We start from the raw sequence: 20,815 nt of genomic DNA, 5'->3' as shown, positions 1-20,815 counted from the left end.
AAAAAGGGGTCAAGAGGTACGTGAGATACAGCCAAGTAAAGAGTGTTTTGAGAAAAGGGGAGGGAGTCACCAGCTTGTGTCGCATGCAAATGACTGCCAGAGTAACACAAGGGCAAGGACCAGGAGATTTGGCAAACAAGGGGTCGTGGACAACACAGACCATGGAAAAGTGGAAATGGGTCGCTCCTAGAGGGAGGAATATAAGAAACACATACTTTCCAGGATCACTATAGGTGATCCTTCTTCTGTCAGAAGAAACCATAAACAAGATCCTTTTTTTCCACATCAGAGGAGTTGTCAAGTACATGCCAAAGCCTGGGCATAACTAATTCCCAGACAGACTCGGCTTTGCAGGCTGGGGGTGGGTTGGTGGTGGGAAGGAGAACAAAGGTAGGAAAGGAGACATCAATACCTTATGGGAGAAAAATGGTACCCATTTCTTTGCTTCAGGGTCACCCACACTGCTCACCCACTATCCTTCCCCCACAGGACTTCTTAGTACATTCCAGGAGAACTTCACAACTGACAGCATAATGAATATTTATTATGATTATTTTAATTAAAAAAAATAAGCCTAAAAGTCACTGGGCTTGAAGCTAAAATACAATAAAAAGCAGTATCATAGTGTTAGTGACACACCTTGCTGGCATGCAACGGTGAACTCAGAGCAGGTGAGGCTCTGCATTATTTCACACCACCTCCCCTTTTTTCAGACGTCCCTACTGAAATGAGAGAAGAAACTGAGGCACAGAGGTAAAGGGACTGGCCCGAGGTCAAACTGCCAGGAGAAGCAGGCAGGAACTCGACCCAGAAAATCCTGATTGTTCTACCCAAAATGCTCCCCGGGTACAATTCTGTGGCTACTGCCCAGGAGAAAAAGCCAGTGTCTTCTTCTAAGTGATCAGTAATACCCACCGTGGGGGCCACAGAAAGTGTCACGGGAAGCAGCCCTGACTTGATGCCCAGTAATCTGGGCCAGAAGCTAGTCAACAGGACTCCCCTCTAGTTCCAGGGTCCCTCCCTCCCTGGTCTCCAACACACAGCCCTCGCTACAAAGCCCAACCCTCCTTGTGGAAAACCAGCTGTACAGCCTCGTTCACATCATTCACAATGTGGGACGCCTCCATGAGCCCTGGACTGAAGCTGAAGTCCCGGTGCCCATGGAATGGAGCCTCCTCTGCGTCCTGGGCAGGCCTGGTGGGCTCTGGGCCCTTGGGATTGTACACACCAGTGCACACCAGGATAGAGGCGCAGCTCTGGGTTGCTGAGGGCCGCTGCTTCCACAAGCCTCTGGCCCCCCGCGCCTCTGCCCCATCATGCCTCGCCATCTGCAGGTACTTGTGGAACAGGTTGGCACCGTAGACATCAGACATGGGGTTATCACTGGCAGGGGCAGCCATACCGGAAAAGGAAAGAAGAGAAAACCCCAGTTCAGTGTTACAAGGCAAAGAGAACAAAGGACAACTGTGGAACTAGTGTGTATTAGATACAGGGAAACAGGTGGGTGAGTAGGTAGGGAGGAAGGGCAGGGGAAGTCCAAAAGTGATGAGGAGATGGAATAGCACTTACCCGATAGCATAGAGCTTCTGGATGGGGGCCGCCCAGCCCCGCCTCTCCGCCTGCTGCCGGATCAGGTCCTCTGCATACTGATAAGTGAGGACGCTGGGTTTGCCCATCAGGCCCTCATATCTCAGCTCTTTGCCTGTCACTTTCTGGTAAATGGTTTCCAGGCACAGCAAAAAGGTGCCATGGCCAAACCTGCCAGAGAAGAGAGCTCAGCAGCTCAGGCCTCCCCTCCCTGGCTCTAAGCAGGACCCTATACACCAATCTTTCACTCCAGCACCCTGCTGGTGACAGAAAGAGTGAAATTACTTCTAGTAAGAACTACATTTATTACCTATCTTTATGACCTGCTGTTCTCTACTAACATTTGTTGAGCACTGGAGTGGCATATCACATTTAACCCTCAGAATCACCTCATGAGACCTGTCATCATTTTCATTTACAAGTGAGGAAACTGAGGCATACAGAGATTAAGTAACTTGCCCAACGTGGTAGAGCTAGGATTACAACGCAGGCAGCCAGACTCCACAAATCTTAGTTTAAATTCGGCTTTAAATCTGTGGCAGACTACCAGTTGCCCTTCTCCCCTTCTTTTTCAGTGCCAGTTTTCAGCTCACCACATTGCAACCGGGGTACAGAAGTATTCCCTTGCCTCCACGGCAGCTAGGTATGCAGCCATGTGAATAAGCTACAGCCAAAGAGTCCCTGAAATCGGAAGTGCTGTGCTAAACCTCTAACAAGTGTAAAACTGGGGAGCGGGTACTCTTCCACCCTCTCCCACTCCTCCTTGCTGCCTGGAATGCTGGTCTGGCTAGAGCTCAGGCAGCCATTTGGGACTATGCTGCCAAGGGCTAAGGATCGCACAGCAGGAAGACAGGAAGAACCTATGTCCCAGACAGGTGTGACATCCACACAAGCCCTGGACTGCCCACCCCATTCTTCTTTTACATGAGAAAGAAAGTAGCTTCTATCTTGTTTAAACCACTTTCAGGGGTGCCTGGGTGGCTCAGTTGGTTAAGTGTCCGCCTTTGGCTCAGGTCATGATCCCAGGGTCCTAGGATCAAGTCCCGCATCGGGCTCCCAGCTCAGCAGAGAGTCTGCTTCTCCCTCTGCCACTCCCCCTGCTTGTGCTCTCTCTCTGACAAATAAATAAATGAAGTCTTGAAGGAAAAAAAAAAGACACTTTCATTTTGAGTTTTCATCCCTGGTTGCTAAATCAAGTCCTAACTGATACTATCCAACATATTAAGGTTGTATCTCAATGTCATGTATTTATATAATGAATTCTATTTTCAATTTTTAAATTAGTGAATGAAAATTAATCTCAAATGCGATCTATAAATTGAAATCTGCGCCTTGCTATTCTGTTCCAGCCTACATAGCCAAACCCCCCTCACCTAGTGTGTCAGCACACCTGAACTGTAGGAAGAATACTTCAGAGAAAATATCTAACCTCAGGCTGCAGAAATATACCTTGTAAAGTAACAAGAGAATGCCATGAACACCCATCTCTTTGGAATTACTGAGTCATGTGACTTGAGGCAGTGTCAGCCATCTCTTTGGAATTACTGAGTCATGTGACTTGAGGCAGTGTCAGCCTGCTGCCCTCTGTTGATGATCACTCACAGCCCACTGGGAATCAGAAGCAGCGAGAGAAAACTCTGGACTTTGGCCCTGCAGATAAGAGCCACCAAAAGGTACACAGTTTGGGCCTTCCAGGAAGGCCCTCAAGAGGGCTAGAAGTAAGAGCTGCCTAGACTGTGCTTAGCCTCAGACAGGACAGAGGAGGTCTACACTGCTGAGCAGGGAGAGGGGCCTGCTCAGTACCTGTGTGTCTTTGAGAAAGTCACTTACCCACTGGGTCTCAGTTCTCTGGCCTACAAAACTGTCAGAATAATTATTGCTCCCCTTGCCCCTACATCTTAAGAGCAAGAGGAGACAAAGAGGGAAGGAACCAGAGCTACAGGGAGGAGGCAAGGAGGAGCGGCTGTACTGCTAGGCCTCAGAAGTCAACCACTGTTTGGGTTCTACAGACAATAAATAACATGTTCTGGGGGAACGCGGCAGGCTGAATCGGTGGAGCGCGCAATGTCTGATCTCAGGGTTGTGAGTTCGAGCCCCATGTTGGGGGCAGAGATTAATTTAAAAAATACAATAAAATAACATGTTAAGATTCTGGAGAACAGGGGCACCTGGGTGGCTCAGCTGGTTGAGCATCCAACTCTTGGGTTTCAGGTCATGATCTTGGGGTCATGGGATTGACCCCACGTCAGGTCACCGCAGAGTCTGCTTAAGATTCTCTCCCTCTGCCCCTACAGCTCATGCTCTCTCTAAATAAATAAATAAATAAAATCTTAAACCAAAAGGATTCTGGAGGGCAAAGGTCATGTGTTAAAGATCATCTCAACATACCTTCGGTGATCAGTAAGCTACACTTTTCATTTACTAATTAGTATGTTAAATGACCCCTTGAAAATCCTCCCAGAAGGCCAAGTTTCTATGGCAAATACGGGGCCAACCCAGGCAGGGGTCTGACCGCCCAAAGTACCAGAATGATGGTAAGAAACTGTCAGCAGGACTGCCCAGGCAGCAGCTGGCAGTGACGACGACAGTCAAGGCCAGGGTCTCTGTGTCCTTACCTGGGCATCTTGGCTTCAGCCATCCAAAGGAGATCCATGTTGCTGGCCAGGACAGGAAGATGGGGATAAGGGGCTGTCGCCAGACCAGTCCCAGGGTTCCCATTGCTGAGAAGGACATCCATGATCAGCTGCAGGCTTGTCTCCCAGCGGACTGGCTCCCCAAGGAGAAGCACCCCTTTAAAGAGCAAAGCATGGAGGTGAGGGTTAAGGGCACTCTGCCTGGCCTCTGTGGCAGGCAGGAGGAAGGCCCTCAGGAGGCCAGCAGATGCCAGCTGGTGCCACCCAACCACAAGCTCTTTCTCCACAGTACACACCCCTGCAAGGGCACAGTTCCCAGAACCAGCCTTCAAAGATCCATTCACCCATTCACCCAAGGTAAACAAAGCCCAGAACCTGGGAAGGCACTCCCTACGGGTTCCCATTTTCACTTGTATTCACCAGTACTTCAGAGAAGAGGTTAAAACAAAGAAAAACAGCAGCCAAGTCTCAGACTTGCTTCCTCCTGATGCTCTCCCGACCACCTCACCCACAAATACCTGGCAAAAGGCTTGCCTTCCTCGGCCACTTCCCTCTGAGCCCCAAGGGCCAGTAAACCTAACAGCTAGGAGAGGAGGATCTAGAGTGAAAGAGACCTGCATTCCAAACCTGACTGTCCATTTTCCTTGTGACTGTGGGCAAGTGACTTACTTTCTCTCTAAGCCTCAGCCTCAACTACATCATAACGATCCTACAATTGTTTAGGGTGAAAATGAGATATAATAAAGCACTTAACCCATGCTGGACATGTAACACTCAACACATGGTAGCTGCCAATATTAGCTACAAGACCAGTGACTGGACCAAACCAGTGGTCTCAATGTGGGAGTACTGTCCCCTAGGGAGGTGTTCTAGAAACTGGTGAATGTATTTTAATTGTCACCATGATTGATAATTAGAGGCAAAGATGGTGGGAGAGGGCCACAAATGCTAGATGCTCAGGACAGTCCTGAACAATCAGAAACTGCCCCCTATCTATTAACATTTGAGTATCTCATCTGACATCCACATGGGTGAATAACCTGTTCATAATTGAGCCTAAGCCCTAATTTCACTCTACATGTAAACAAAGTAGAGTTTTAATAAACACCAATTTTCTAAAAATGCAGCTATCATGTAAGTCAAGAGAAGATGCACTTTATCTTTTCAAAATTTTACCAATAGCTGTTCCCTATCCTGGAAAACCACTTCACCAATGACAATGCTTCCCCTAATTTCTGAGTCACCAATAAAATACATCTACATCACACCTATAAACACACTTACATAAATCTGCATTTGTTGCTCTAACATTCACGGTGATTCCACGTTTGATATCATCATTTTACTATTTCATTATGTCTTCCTGAATAATCATTTACATATTGAAATACTAAAAATTTTCCTTTTATTTCTCCCTATTACAATTAGGGCTTTATACTGAACTAATTAATTTTTAATATACATATACAGGAAAGTGGTACTATCTATGAATTTCACTGCAGGGCAGTAAAGGGGACATTATGGTATTTTTGTTACACAAGGGGGAACTGGGTTTAATGGACCTGAGAAATGCTGGCCTACATTACCTCTGGGAGCCTTTCCATGCTAAGATTTTCTACACTTAACAATTTTTCTAGAATAATAAAGCAAGTGATACGGGGAAGGAAAGATTAAAAACAAATGTCTCAGAGGTAGTGAGGGGCAGATCTGAGACTAAAACCCAGATGACCTGATATCCAATGCCCACAGCCACCCTACCAGTCTATAGGCAAACAGCTCAAGAGAACAGCCTGGAGGGCAGAAAGGAGAACCACCCAGAGCCCCATCTACAGCAGCAGAGGCCCTCATTACCTTCAATGGCAGGGAAGTCGTTCCTTGGAAGAGGCTGCCAAGAAACAAAGAAAAGGCCCGTCAATGCCACAGTCACAGTCCCCTACACCAGACAACCACACAACTACATCATAATGAGTGGCAGGAGAAAACACACACTCTAGACAGATCGAAGACCACCCTCACAGTCTAGCCCAAGCCAAGGAGAAGCTGAGAAAGAATATTCACAAAGAAAAGTAAAGAGAATGAACAGGGCTCTCACAGAACACGCTGAGAGAAGCCACATATGGAGGTCAGCCAGGAGGAAGGGCTGGTCAGCTGTCCCTCTCCAGTGAGGACAGGAGGTGAGCTATGGGCCAAGCAAGAGTCTAGAATCAGGTAGCTAAGATGAAGGTGAGCGTACGAAGAGAAGGAAAGTCACCGGGGCATGATGGACCATTTCTCTTGATAGGAGATGAAGAGGCAGGAATCTCCACTTTATCATCCCCTGGGGTCTGTTCCTTCCCTAAACTATTAGTCTTGGCTCTACCACTAACCAGCTGCATGACCTGGAGGAGGTCACTCCCCCTGTGTGGGGCTCAGCCTCTGAGCTGCTCAAAGATCTGTTCCAACTCGACATTCTGGTTCCCCACATAATTTGCGTGGTCCTCGGAGGAAGCTTTCAAAGGCGATAAAGTGCTCTGTTCAATCAGAAAGCCCTGGGGGGAGGGGCGCCTGGGTGGCTCAGTCATTAAGTGCCAGGATCGAGCCCCACATCAGGCTCCTCCGCTGGGAGCCTGCTTCTTCCTCTCCCACTCCCCCTGCTTGTTTTCCCTCTCTCGCTGGCTGTCTCTCTGTGTCAAATAAATAAATAAAATCTTAAAAAAAAAAAAAAAAAAGCCCTAGGGGAAGAAAGACTAAGGCTACATAAACAAACAAAAGTAAGCTTGTCTGTTCATAACTGCATTTCCCCACATTTGACAGTGGTCTGACTTAGACTGCAGGCCATGAGATAGAGAGTTCACATGAGGGGGCGGGGGGCATGGGCCATCAAGAGCCAGGAAATCATACTCTAAAGGATCAATGAGAGGCCCTATGACTAGTGATCAGAAGAGATAAGAAATCAAACCAGTGGTTCAAATATGAGCCAAACCCGAAAGGAACATGGGCATACTGAGAACTGTCAGTTACTTTTACAAGCAAGCTGTTTCTCATCAGGACAGCTCTCCATAGCAAGCTTTAGGATAAAGGAACAGCAATGATTAATTTCACAAAAGTTAATGATTCTCCCAAGCAACACTCAGAAAGCCAGCTGGTAAAACAGAAAACTCCTCATTGGAGATGCTAGGGCTTTGAAAGGGGTTCTCAGCTAATTACAAACAATGCAGAAAGGAAAGCCCTTAGGAGCTTGCAGCTCCTCTGGGCCATCCTTGTATATCTGGAGAACAAAATCCTTGGCCAGTTGTGTCTCTCTAAGGTGCAGCTCTCAGTGGGCGGGGTTGCAAGGTTGGTAAGAGGAACCCACGTGGGGAACAAAAGGACAAAACTAAACATGAGATATCCAGGAGCATGCTCCTTATTACCGTGGTCTTTGGCCGCCGCTGGAGATCTACCATGTCAAGCACAGGAAAGGCCATCCGCAGCTCATCCACAGTAACCACGTTCTCGAAGCCAAGTCTACAGCAAGATCAGGGAAGCAAAGCTGGACAGTTCTGGGGGAAGATGCCTTAAAGGTGAGGGAACCAACACAGTCCCAACCAAACTAGTGCAGAGAGGAGTGAAGCAGTGAGAACCCAGACACAGCCTGGAAGGCCAACACCAATCCTGAATGTGCTGGCAGACGGGCCGTGACTACACAGGCAGAGCAGGGATGCAACCTGCCACAGTGACGCAGCAGCAGGGTGCCAGGTCCCACGCTGGGACTACCAGGGTGGCAAAGGCATGCAAGAATGTCTGGCCTCAAGGAGCCCACCACATGCCCAGGGCCCATCTAAACCATCACTCTGTGAACAGTGCTGGGTTTGTTTTAAAGATTTTATTTATTTATTTATTGGACAGAGACAGACACAGCGAGAGAGGGAACACCAGCAGGGGGAGTAGAAGAGGGAGAAGCAGGCTTCCCGCTGAGCAGGGAGCCCAGTGCAGGGCTTGATCCCAGGACTCTGGGATCATGACCTCAGCCGAAGGCAGACACTTAACCGACTGAGCCACCCAGGTGCCCCCAACAGTGCTGGTTTTGAAGAGTTGAAAAGAGGAGACTCATCACTGGGCTGGTAGCTGGGCAGAGTCTAGGGAAGTCAGACTTGAGCTAACTCTTGAGGACGAGCCAGATTCAGAAAAGCTGGGGAGGCCATGAAGAGCAGAAAGCCAGTGCCAACCTTATCTCTCTGAGACCTGCCTCCATTTTCTGTCCTCAATTCCTACTTACAATCTTAACTGGACATGGTTTCAGATTACTTTCAAAATGAATCTCCTGAAAATGCTGCTTCTGTCAGATCACCCAACAGCAACAGAGCCTGCACAGACTCCCCCTGCCCTCATAAGTATGCTCACTGGCCTCTTGCCTTTGCTTCTGAGGCTTCCCTTCCGAGGCACCGCTCCTCCTGTTCTCTTATTCCCCACCCTATCCCAATCCAATCTCCTGCTTCAGGGATCCTCACCTTCCCTTCTCTCCCCAGCCTCCTTAGCTCCTTCCCTGCATGGAAAACCTTAACCATAACTATCTCTGGTAGCACAGCCACATCCCTCTGTGAAGCCACCAGTCACGGCCACTCCCAGGGTGTTCCTTCCCCAATACCTGGGACTCTCAGAACCTATACTGCGCTTTCAAGTTTTCAATCATATGCCATCTTTTTTTTTTTTTTTTTTTTAAATGCAGATCCCAGCTGGGCTTGAGGTCTAGGCTTGGGAATCTGCTTTTTTCTTTTTTTTCTTAGAGAGGGAGTGGAAGGGGTTGCAGAGGGACAGGGAGAGAGAGAATCCTAAACAGATTCTGTACCCAGCGCGGAGCCCAATGAGAGGCTCAATCTCATGACTCTGAGATCCCAACCAGAGCAAAAACCAAGAGTTGGACGCTTAACCGACTGAGCCACCCAGGTGTCCATCTTAAATACTCCTTTATCCTTTGCAGGTGTGTTACTCCTGCCTCGAGTATGAGCCCTTTGATGAAGACAGAGTCCCACATGCTGTTCTTGGTCCCCATCGCCCCTGAAGAACATGCAGCACGGGGCTGGTACCCAGCAAGTACTCAACACAGATCTGCCGAATGAGCAAATGCATACGCTGCTTGAGAACAGGGACCGACTCTTCTGCCTCTTGAGGGTGCACAGGCCCAGAAGCTTCACTGTGGATACTTAATTAATATTAGCTGAGAAGCTGACTGAGCAACCTGAGGAACAGTGCTAGAGCAGTGATTCCAAACCTAATTAGAAAATCACCTAGTTTTCTCTTCTAACATACAGACTGTTGATTTTTCTCTCAGACCTAGTGAACCAAGAATCTGTATTTTAAGCTCCCCAGTAGGTTCTGATTCAGTGGCCTGGCTTTTTGAAAACTATGACACCAGGACCGGCCATACTTGGGAGCCATCGTCTCTCCCTCATAAGCCCACTACATATCCCTTAGGCCCTGGCACCATGCAGCCAGCACACCTCATTATGGTCCTGTCTACCCCCACCCCAGCCATGGGAGGAAAACTCCAGTCCTGCCCCCTCCTCTTCAGCCAGAACAAGAAGCACCAAAAGGATACATTCGGGCATTTTCCACCAGGGGCCCCTGCCCAGACACCAGCATCCGCTTGTTGTGATATTGCGAGAAGAGCTTCATGGGGCTGTGAGAGAGAATGACTTGGTCTGGCTCCACCTGTAGGGACAGTCAAAAGACAGAGGAGGGCAGAGGAGACACAAAGTTGACGTAAAATAATGGGGAGACTGGTGGCTTCTTTCACTTAGGAAGGGAAAAAACTGCCCAGAGCAAAGGAGGGGAGAGAGAAGGCGGGGAGCCCTTTCTGGCACCCAGCACTTCTAGACACTACCCAAACAGGTGTGAGAAGAACCTGTCTAATTTGGCTCTTGCCACACAAAAACAAACAAGCAGGAAATGCCATCAGTCTGGGTCCTGACCACTCACCAATCCTGTTGTGCTCCGCTCCTCCACCTGGAGAGCTCAGGGTTTATGCGCATGTTCCTTGCCACAGTCACAGAAATCTGCCTCTGACTTTGTTTTCTATTCTACTTAAAGGCTTAGCTTTTCAACATTTATAGTACTAACTCCTACGATGCAGCCAGTGCTCAAAATGTTTTGGAACCCTCTCTGGAAACCACAGAAGGGAACCAGTTGTACTCCTTTGTTCTACGTCCACCCTCAAGCAGTGTTACCCAGTCGATCAGCCACTTTATTTACTCTCTTGGTTCCAAAGGGCTCTTTCCAAGAACTCAATCCACCCTTACTAAAGAAGGACGTGCCAAGGTTGACATACCACATGGAACTGCAAGTGGGTGAAGAGGGGCTGCTTTTGGGGGACAATGCTCATTCAGATATGTACCCCTTATTTACGAGAAACAAAGGCTACTCCTCAGAGTACCACCTGGTATACAGACATTTAGAAAAACATGACCCTCACTTTCCAGGGGCTGACAATCCAAAAGAGACAACCCTGATGCCCAGAAAAGAAATGGATACAAAGACAGCAGACTGAAACTGCCAAATCCATGGGCAGAATTTCTGCACTCAACGTGAACTGATATATCAAAAAATGCCCTTGCGGTAAGGCTTTACTCAAGAGGCTAGGCTTGAGCTTCAAGTTATTTTCTACTATTGACCCAGCAGGCCATACCCTAGGGCTTATCAACACTCTACCCCAACCCAGGAAATGCAGCTTAGTCAGAGTTGGAATGGGGGATCCACTGGCAACCAGCTCTTTGGGCTTCCATTTCTCCAGGGCCTCCTTACCTTGAACCCCAGCAGGGCAGACAGCTCCTGGGCTTTGCTGTGTTGTAAGATGTTCCCAGCATTTGTGACAAAGACCACGGGGACCCGCAGCTGCCCATGAGCATTCACCAGCCTGCGGAAGGCTTCCAGAGCAGCAGGGATCACTCTGTGACCCCGCACCAGCACTCCATCGATGTCCAACAGGAACCCAAAAGTGGGTGGGCTCTGCACAGAAGGAAGAGAATCCCCACAGCCTGAGTCAAGAGGCAAAGGGGAAGAAGGAAAAGAGCCTCACAACAAGGGGCACCACATTATGCCCAGGTCACCCAGAGATTTGAGCAGAAAATGAGGACATGGGATTTCTGATAGGGCAAATCCATCTATAATGAAGAATTGGTCCCTCTTCATGTATTTTTAAGCATGTAACTATTTGGTTAAAACTATCTTCACATAATTAATATAAAAGAGTTTTTTAAATGGAAAATAGAGAGATTCAAAAACATCCCAGGACTTTAACATGACTGATCTTTTTTTCTATTCTTTTGTCACGTAGACAAATACACTTTACATGTTCAATTTTTCACTTGTTGTTTGACATTCAAATATTTTTGTATGTTACAACAGCCTTCATAATATTCTTTTACAATTTTATTACAACACCACACACAGAGTTTTAAAAAAACCTCAAGTGCTATAGATAATATTAAAAAAATTTTAAATTTCTTGCCTCCTTCCACCCAGTGCTATTTCCTCTCTTGTAGATCTCCAGAAACTGTGTGTGGATAGACAGTAATAATTTTTTTATCTGGTAACTTATACACAAATGGCATTATATTGTACTTTCTTTTCCATCTGACCTTTTTTAAGATGGTATCTCTTAGTTATCTTTCCATATCAATATACATAGCTCTATCTTCTAAACATCATTTTTGACTACATAAGTCTGAGTCAATATTCCACTAACATTATATTTCCCCTATTTTGGACACTTACATTTTCCTACATTTTTGCTATTACAAATAATGCTGTAAGGAACCTCTTCATGCTTACTGATTTTTCCCTTAAGCTAGATTCTTAAAAGCAGGAGTAACAAGAGAATGCAAACATTTTAATAACATAACACCTATTGACAAACTGTTTTCCAAAAACATATATTAATTTACATGGCCATTGGTAACATACTTTATCCTTGCCCATATTGATTTTCACATGTATCAAAGAGTTAATTATCAAACATCTTGTTAATTTAAAGGTTTAAAAAAATGGTATCTCATTTCAATCTGCATTTCTTGGGACTTATAAAGTTGAACACTGTCCTTTTTTTTAAGTTTTGGTTTTTTTTTTAAAGTAATCTCTTCCCCCAACATGGGGATCAAACTCATGACCCCAAAATCAAGAGTTGCATGCTCCACTAAGCCAGCCAGGTGCTCTAAAGACTGTTCTTAAAAAAAAAAAAAAAAAAAAAAAAAAAAGATTTTATTATTTGTTTATTTCAGAGAGAGAGAGAGAGAGAGCATGAGCAGGGGGGAGGAGCAGAGGGAGAAGGAGAAGTAGGTTCCCTGCTGACCAGGGAGCCCGATGCAGGGCTGGATCCCAGGACCCTGAGATCATGACCTGAGCTGAAAGCAGATGCTTAATGGACTGAGCCACCCAGACATCCCTGAACACTGTCCTTTATAGAAAAAAATTCATTCCAGAGGCACATGGCAGGCTCAGTCAGTAGAGCAAGCAACTCTTGATTTTGGGGTGGTGAGTTCAAGCCCCATGTTGGGGGAAGAGATTACTTAATTAATAAAAATTTGAAAAAAAAAAGTTTAGGGGTACCTGGGTGGCTCAGTCAGATAAGCACCTGGCTTTTGGTTTCACTCCACCCTCAGCAGGGAGTCTGCTGGAGATTCTCTCTGTCCCTCTCCCTCCTCTCCCTTCCCCCACCACCCTCACCCCCCACTCTCTCAAATAAATGAATAAATCTTTAGAAAAAAAATTTTTTAAATAAATACAAATAAAAAATTCATCCCATTTATTAACATATAAGGTGTTTTTCAAATGTCAAAAAAATCCAACCTAACCTGTTTGCTACTTTCCTTTTGTTGGTGGCCAATAAATCAAGCCACTGTCACTGCATACACCTACTCTATGCATAGGGCTCTGTCTGTGAGGAGCAAGTGCTCCAGGCCCTGCATTTTTCAGCTGGGGTCAAAGAAAAAGCAACCAGTGTAGGAAACACTTAAACCCACAAAAACTGCAGATTTTCACAACTGCAAATCAATTCTGAGTACTTAAGTTCTGAGCAAATAAACAGAATTAGACAAAGGTAGTTTCTTAGAAGAGAATTTTGAGCTGGGCAATAGAAGAGGTAAATGCCTTCATTTAACAAGTATCTGTTGAGAGCCTGATCAGTACCAGACCAAACAAGCAGCCAGAACTGGCCTCTGTCTACACAGTTCAATGCAGAAAACAATTAAACAAGCAGCCACAGAACAGTCTGCACTGAGTGCTACATTAGGAGATGAGGGGAAGTGAGGCACCCCAAGAGCCTTAATGAGGGATACCTAACCCATAGGAGGTGGCAAAGACTAGCCATCCCAGGTCTCGTAGGCCAATTTAAGGAGTTTACAACAAGAAAGTGACATCATATTAGACCTGCACTGTAGAAAAATCTTGGCTGCAAAGTCAAGATTGAGTGAACTGAAGAAAGCCAAGTTGAAGGAGACCAGTTGGGGCCAACTACAATCTAAGACAGAGGTGATGGTGGCTTTAACTAGGTTTTACTAGGTAGTAGCAACAAGAACAATAAGAAAGGGGCATGTTATACACAGAAGCAGAACAGCCAGGACCCCGAGGGATGGAGGGGCCACAGGGACTCCCATACCTTTTTTTTTTTTTTGGCTTGGGACCCTGGGAGGGTGGATGGTGGTACTACTCACTGATCCAAGAAACTCTACAGGGGCAGCAGCTGGGAGGTCAGAAGATACATCCTACTTTGGACCTGTCAGACATGCAAGTGGAGACATCAGCACTGAATACAAAGTCCTAGAGATGAAAATCCAGAAGCTCTCTGCTTGTAGAGAACAGCCAAAACTTGGGAAGGGAGAGAAGAGCCCGAGAAGCACAAGCAGAGTGAGAGCGGAAGCAAGGCTTGCAGAGAACCAGGAAGAACGTCACCATTTAAGGAAGGGCCAGCTAAGAGTCACCAGCAAAAGAACAAGGAGCAACAGTCAGTTTGAGGAGGAAAATCGAGAGGGTGTGGGGTCAAGGAAGCTGAAGGATAATATTATTTATTAAATTAATATTATTTAATATTATTCTGTTTCTGTAACAAGTAAACTAGGAAATGGAGTGACTGTAAAGTAATGATCCCATCTCCCCTCCTCTGAACAGGGAAGACCATCAGGGAGGAAGTCTTCTAGCTCCTTCATGCTAGCTTGTGCACAGAACCTTTCAGCTTTCGACCTTGGCAGCTTCGGTGCCAAGTCAGAGGTGGGAAAGGACCCTGGAAAAATAGAGGGGAAAGCAACTCAAATCAGCAACAGAGAAATTCTGACAACCAGCAAACACAACTGCCAGGAAGAAACTTGTCAAATCCCGCAGGCCAGGAGGGAAATACCTGAACAGTGTCTCTAACTTTTGGCTCCAAAGGCTGATCCTATTGCACTTTTTTTTTTTTTAAGATTTTATTTATTTATTTGACAGAGAGAGAGAGAGACAGCCAGCGAGAGAGGGAACACAAGCAGGGAGAGTGGGAGAGGAAGAAGCAGGCTCCCAGGAGGGAGCCTGATGCAGGGCTCGATCCCAGAACACTGGGATCACGCCCTGAGCCGAAGGCAGACGCTTAACGACCGAGCCACCCAGGCATCCCAATCCTGTTGCACTTCAGATGGGTTGACTGTACTGAGCTCTGAGCTGAACATATAACAAAGATACGCTTACTTAATCCTTGTACCAACCCTCCGGGGGTGGGTGTCATTATCTCCAATTGACATTACCTAGCAAAAGGGGCCTGGTTTATACATAATGCTCAATACGACTCACTGGATAATCTGACGAGATGAATAAGAAACCAGATTCAGAGAGAAGAACTAGCCAAAGGTGACCCAGTTCACAAGTGCTCAATCCAGATGTCAGCCTTAAACTGAGCTTGTGGCAAAGTCAGAGCTCATTCAGTGGCCCCCAGGGCAATAAGCACTCAGAGTAAGGATCCAAGAGGTACCAAGATATCTGTGTTGGAACATGCTGTTGCCACACCTCCCGCCAGCCCCAGCCATGAGAGTTCGAGTTCTTCTCTGTACTCAGTGTGCTCATGCACCAGATGGCCCTCAAGGATCCCTGGAGCCCCTCCCACTTTCTCAACAAACCCCACTAGAATAGGGGTCCTAACCAGGGGCCCATGGATAGATTTCAGAGTGGCCATAAAAGCCCTTAAAACACTACGTGCATTTTTCCTGGGGAAAGGATCTATGGCTCTTTTCTGATTTCATTATTTTATTCTTCTCAAAGAGAATCACTGCACAGGTCCAGAGGGAGGAGGGGTATGATTTTTCCCTTAACCTTCCACCCCTGGCATAGTGCTTAAACTCTCGTAGGTACGCAACAAAGGTTGATTGAATGTTGAAGGACCCAAAGGATGAAGGATTCAGCCAACATAAGGAAGACCTTTCCCCTCAGACCTTCCTGACCACCAAATCCCTTCCCAAGGGAAAACAGTTGGTGACTCTTAGAAGACAGGTCCCTCTGGAGGTAAGGACTATGTTGTTCTAGGGCATGGTGGGCCTTCTTTCTTGTACTGTATGGACACACGGCATACTGTTCTGAAAGCTTACATGTAAAACTCATGCCCATAATTTTGAGACAATCAGAGACATTTTAAGGACAGGATTTTAAGTTATAATAAGGAATTACTAATTGTTAGGTATGACAACAGCACTGTAGTTATGCTTAAAATGTCATTTTCTGGGGCGCCTGGGTGGTGCAGTCGTTAAGCGTCTGCCTTTGGCTCAGGGCGTGATTCCAGCGTTCTGGGATCGAGTCCCACATCAGGCTCCTCCGCTGGGAGCCTGCTTCCTCCTCTCCCACTCCCCCTGCATGTGTTCCCTCTCTTGCTGGCTGTCTCTCTCTGTCAAATAAATAAATAAAATCTTTAAAAAAAAAATTAAAAAATAAAAAAAATAAAAATAAAATGTCATTTTCTTAGAGGTACATATAGAAGAATTTAGGGGTTAAGTAACAAGAAATCCTCATTCATCTTAAAATCTGACAGCTAGAAAAAAAAGGGAGGGGAGGGAGACAAGCAAAGCAAGTGTAGCAAAATGTAACTGGTCAATCTGGGTTCATAATATTATTCTGTTTTTGGATTTTTGAAAACTTACATAGTTTTAAAAAATAAAGTGTCTCATTTGTGCTGATGGCTACAAAATTTAACCATACAGTTTTAATAGTTAGTGGCCATGTCCTAAATAGTCACAAAATTTGCTCTCTTAGAAGCAAGACTCCACATGGGGCGCCTGGGTAGCTCAGTTGTTAAGCGTCTGCCTTCAGCTCAGGGCGTGATCCCGGCATTCTGGGATCGAGCCCCACATCAGGCTCCTCCACTGGAAGCCTGCTTCCTCCTCTCCCACTCCCCCTGCTTGTGTTCCCTCTCTCACTGGCTGTCTCTCTGTCAAATAAATAAATAAAATCTTAACAAAAAAAGACACCACAGCCTCTGCTACTTAGAACAGGAAGGTTTTCAGGACAGTTTAGCAATATCCGTAAGGCTCCCTCATCTCTAACTATATAAATGAGTAATCATACGCCTCCAACCCTCAGGTGAATGTACACAGAGAAACCAGGCACCCAGCAACAAGAAAGTAAAGGTGCAAGTCAACTGTAACAAATGTGCCACACGACTGCTAAGATATTAATAATATCTGGGGAGAGGGCATATATATAGGATTTCTGGGGGGAGAGGGCATATATATAGGATTTCTCTATACTTTCTATTCAATCTGTCTTTAAAACTGCTCTAAAAAATAAAGTTTATTAATTTTTTTAAGTGAAGGTACCTAGAGAAGCAGAAAGAGAAAGACTTCCTCTTCATTTTTTTTTTCATTTTTCTTTTCATTCTCTTCTGTATCTGTATTCTTCTTTATCACTTGGGTTTTTAAAAAACAAGTCCTGGGTATTAGGCCAGATCCTCTAAGTAAAATTCATAACTGTGGCAGTGATTAAATGTGTGGTTTTAAGATTAGTTTGAAGTGAAAGGACTACTAAGATGTTCCTCTGTGTTTCTGCTTCTTACCTGTAGTTTGGTAGGTTTTCAACAACGGCATTAGAACTATCGTCTACTTTACTGTCTACTCCATCCACTTCCACATTTAAAAGAACTTACTACGTGCCAGTCACTGTGCAAAGTACCCTACATATATCACAAAAAGTACCCTACAGATATTCTCACAAAAACACTGCACGGTAAGTAATATCCTCAATACATAGTTGGAGAAATTGAAGCTTAGAAAGCTAAGTAATTTGCCTTAAGTGAAACAGGACAGGCAGGGTTCAGTTCTAAAGCTAGTACTCTGAAATGCTGCGCCTATGCCACATCCCTTTCTTCCCTTTTCCTACTCTATCAGAAAGTCACTTAGAAATATTTCAGGACCTGCAGAGATGCTAAAGTCAATACAATAGTTATAAATGACAGCAAAGTCCTTTTCACAATATATTCTCAAACCATGCTTCCAGTGTGGCCACCTGTAGCTCTGCGACACTGGTCAAGTCTCTTAACTTGACTCTTAGCCCTTCCATATGCAAAATGGTAACAGCGATAACATAGCTGTTAAGAGTTAGAACTCTAGTACCAGACTCCCTGGATTCCAGGATTCTACCACTGACCAGCTGTATGCCCCTGGGCAAGCTGCTTAACCTCTCTGTGCTTCAGTTCCTCCATCTGTAAAATGGAGTAACAGTACTTACTTCAGAGTTGATATGAAAAGTGTACGAATTAGTAATTGTGAAGTGTCTGGCACTAAGTAAGTGCTATGTGTTTTTAAAACTAAGTAATTATTTAAAATTGTCAAAGGGTTACTGTGAAAGCACTATAAACATGTACGACATTATTACATACAGAAATTGTGATTTAAGAAAACGAAGTTATCCTTTAAAAAAAAAAAAGATAAATAGCCCAGAGGAAAGTTAGGGTGACAGATCTGCCCACCTGGCTTAACGTCCTGGCACAGTCTCCCCCAGCTGTTTCACCTTACAAAGAAAAGTACTTAAAAACTTGACTCAAGCACCTGGCACCAATTAGGGACCCTGCGCCAGTTCTCTCTCCTCTCGCCCGTCTTCCTCTCGTAACAGCTGCTCATCATAAGTAAGGCTCACAAGCGAATGGGACCAAGTAAAAAGCCCGCACAAAACCCACATTCATCTCTGGGCTGTCCATTTACAGGTGGAGCTCCCAGAGGGGAGTCCATCACGAGTCCCCAGATTTCTTTCAAATGTCGCTGAAAATCAAAACCGAAAGACTCTCATCCTGAAAAATCACAGAGGACGTGCAGGAATTATACTCTGACCGGGAAAATAGGAACACAGAAACTGCCGAATAACTTCGGAGACGAAAAGCAGCGAGCGGCGAAGAAACAATCCCGGTGCGCGTTTTACGCTTGTTTTGTTCATTCTCTAGCTGAAGTAACTTTTCATCCAGGCCGAAGGCACGACAAATCCCCCGACTGAGGGGGAGGCAGGGCGTGCAGGGAGGCAGGGGACACTAGTGCTCAGGGAAAGAACGAAGTGCACTAGAGGTCAGTGGCCACGTCCAGGAGCAACCCAGCCCGCGCCCCCTCCCTCCCCGCGACTCCAGCCCCACCCCCAACCCTAAGGACCCGCTCGGCCGGAACTCGGGCGTCCTCACCTGTGCTGCGTCCACAGCATAGCCTCTCCCGGGGCAGCGGCCCCGCAAACCCAACGAGGCGCGCGCCGCCCGCCACCAGAGCCCCGGCGCCGCGCGGACGGCAGCGAGGCAGCGGAGAACAGCCATCCAGCAGCCCGTCGTGCGCACGTGCAGACAGCACCAGCCCGGGTCCGTGGCCCCCGCCCCCGCTGCACAGCCAATCAGCGGCCGGTGAGCGCTCGGGCCGGGTGGCGCCCGAGGCATCTCGGGAGTTGTAGTCCCACGTCCGTGTCCTGGAGCCCGGCGGGGAGCGGGGCACGTTAGGCTCGGGGTCTAACAGGGCTCTGAGTTGAGCAGGGCGCGGGGTCAAGCAGGGCGCAGCGGGAGGCGGGGGCGGGAGCCGCCCTAACGCAGAACGTTCCTGCCCTGCTGGCCAGGGGTGAGGGGTGGAGGGTGGAGCAGGTAGGGGTTCCTGTTGGAGGGGAGAGAGGCAGGCAAGGTCGGGCCTCAGACGGAGACTTGAGGTGAGCAGGCCCGTGTACACGGACTGTGTACCTGCGGACTTCTGGAACATGCGTTTCTGACTGAAGTCCCGCTCCCTCAACCCTTGGCGACTGTCAGGGAAAAGAGAAACTGTGTGGAAGGAACTAATACTTTTTTGCAAGAGGGAGGGGGGCGCGGAGGAGCAAAGCTTTCTTTTGGTGTTCAAGTGCCCTGAACCCCAGTCAATCAAGGAATACTTGTAGGTGAGGACCTCTTACCTACGTTCGCAGACATGCCGTCCAAGGGTCCTCTGCAGTCCGTGCAGGTCTTCGGACACAAGAAGACGGCCTCGGCCGTGGCGCACTGCAAACGGGGCAACGGCCTCATCAAGGTGAATGGGCGGCCCCTGGAGATGATCGAGCCGCGCACGCTGCAGTACAAGCTACTGGAACCTGTTAGGCTTCTGGGCAAGGAGCGATTTGCTGGGGTGGACATCCGAGTCCGAGTGAAGGGTGGTGGTCACGTGGCCCAGGTTTACGCAATCTGCCAGTCCATCTCCAAAGCCCTGGTGGACTATTACCAGAAATACGTGGATGAGGCTTCCAAGAAGGAGATCAAAGACATCCTCATCCAGTAAGACCCGACCCTGCTGGTAGCTGATCCCCGGCGCTGCGAATCCAGAAAGTTTGGCGGTCCTGGCGCCCGTGCTCGCTACCAGAAATCCTACCGATAAGCCTATCGTGAGGATGAGGGTTCATCTTTATAATAAACAATTGTCACGGGACTTAAGATTTAAAAAAAAAAATACTTGTAGGATACCAATTTGTCATTCTTGTAGTCTAGTAGTCTTTCAGTAAATATTCGCTATGGTCCTCCTCCTTGCCCAGCTCTGTGCTAACTCCTGGGAAGACTATATACACGAATAATCCCGCAAACCCACACTTTGCAGGGAGGTTGAGACAGGACTATAACACAAGGTAGAAAATAATTGTCCCGAAAGAGGGAAAGCACAGTTGTTTCCACCATTTGAAAAATTTAAGATGCCCCCTTTCAGACACTTTGACCTGCCCCTGCATATAGTTATACTAAAAATGGCTGAGCCTACAATGTATTTAGGTGAGGGGAAGCAAGGTGTGGATCAGGGATGGGCAGAGACTCTGCCAACTCACAAGTTAGCAATACCCCTAGATCCTCAACCTTGAAGTCCAAGACCAGGGTGGTAACTTGTCACTTGATAAGTCTTCCTTAAATTCTCTAGGACTTCTTTTTTTGTTTTGTTTTAAAGATTTTATTCATTTATTTGAGAGAGAGAGAGAGAGCACAAGCAGAAGGATTGGGAGAGGGAGAAACAGGCTCCCTGCCAAGCAGAGAACCCGATGTGGGGCTCGATCCCAGGACCCTAGGATCATGACCTGAGCTGAAGGAGATGCTTAACCGGCTGAGCCACCCAGACACCAGAAAAGGTTAAGCCAGAAAAGATTAAGAAACATCTATAACTCGGGGCGCCTGC

General features: G+C 46.9%; 1 protein-coding gene and 1 pseudogene across 1 annotated transcript; one reads left to right on the top strand and one right to left on the bottom strand.

The window, feature by feature from the left end:
• Positions 1-523: 523 nt before the first annotated feature.
• On the bottom strand, positions 524-19,645 carry HDHD5 (haloacid dehalogenase like hydrolase domain containing 5). The gene is made up of 9 exons (XM_044385333.3): positions 19,584-19,645; positions 18,844-19,436; positions 10,980-11,183; positions 9,778-9,890; positions 7,613-7,706; positions 6,072-6,105; positions 4,203-4,377; positions 1,570-1,758; positions 524-1,383 (listed from the first exon to the last, which is right to left on the bottom strand). The coding sequence occupies exons 2-9, from the start codon at positions 19,084-19,086 to the stop codon at positions 1,050-1,052; spliced, it is 1,386 nt and encodes a 461-aa protein (XP_044241268.2). The 5' UTR covers positions 19,087-19,436; positions 19,584-19,645; the 3' UTR covers positions 524-1,049.
• On the top strand, positions 19,598-20,112 carry LOC113257439 (40S ribosomal protein S16-like; annotated as a pseudogene).
• Positions 20,113-20,815: the final 703 nt, after the last annotated feature.

Source organism: Ursus arctos, unplaced genomic scaffold (genome assembly GCF_023065955.2).
Source record: "Ursus arctos isolate Adak ecotype North America unplaced genomic scaffold, UrsArc2.0 scaffold_26, whole genome shotgun sequence".
Lineage (NCBI taxonomy): Eukaryota > Metazoa > Chordata > Mammalia > Carnivora > Ursidae > Ursus > Ursus arctos.
Note: the sequence above shows the minus strand (reverse complement) of the source record. Positions and strands in the feature narration are given on the sequence as shown.

What these genes read in the sequence shown, in the direction of transcription:
- HDHD5 (XM_044385333.3), bottom strand. Translation starts at nt 19,086, where the DNA reads ATGCCTCGGGCGCCACCCGGCCCGAGCGCTCACCGGCCGCTGATTGGC. An exon ending in ATGCTGTGGACGCAGCACAG is followed by an intron (nt 11,184 to 18,843) that starts GTGAGGACGCCC and finishes CCTTCTGTGCAG; the next exon opens with AGCCCACCCACTTTTGGGTT. An exon ending in CGACTTCCCTGCCATTGAAG is followed by an intron (nt 4,378 to 6,071) that starts GTAATGAGGGCC and finishes TGCTCTTTAAAG; the next exon opens with GGGTGCTTCTCCTTGGGGAG.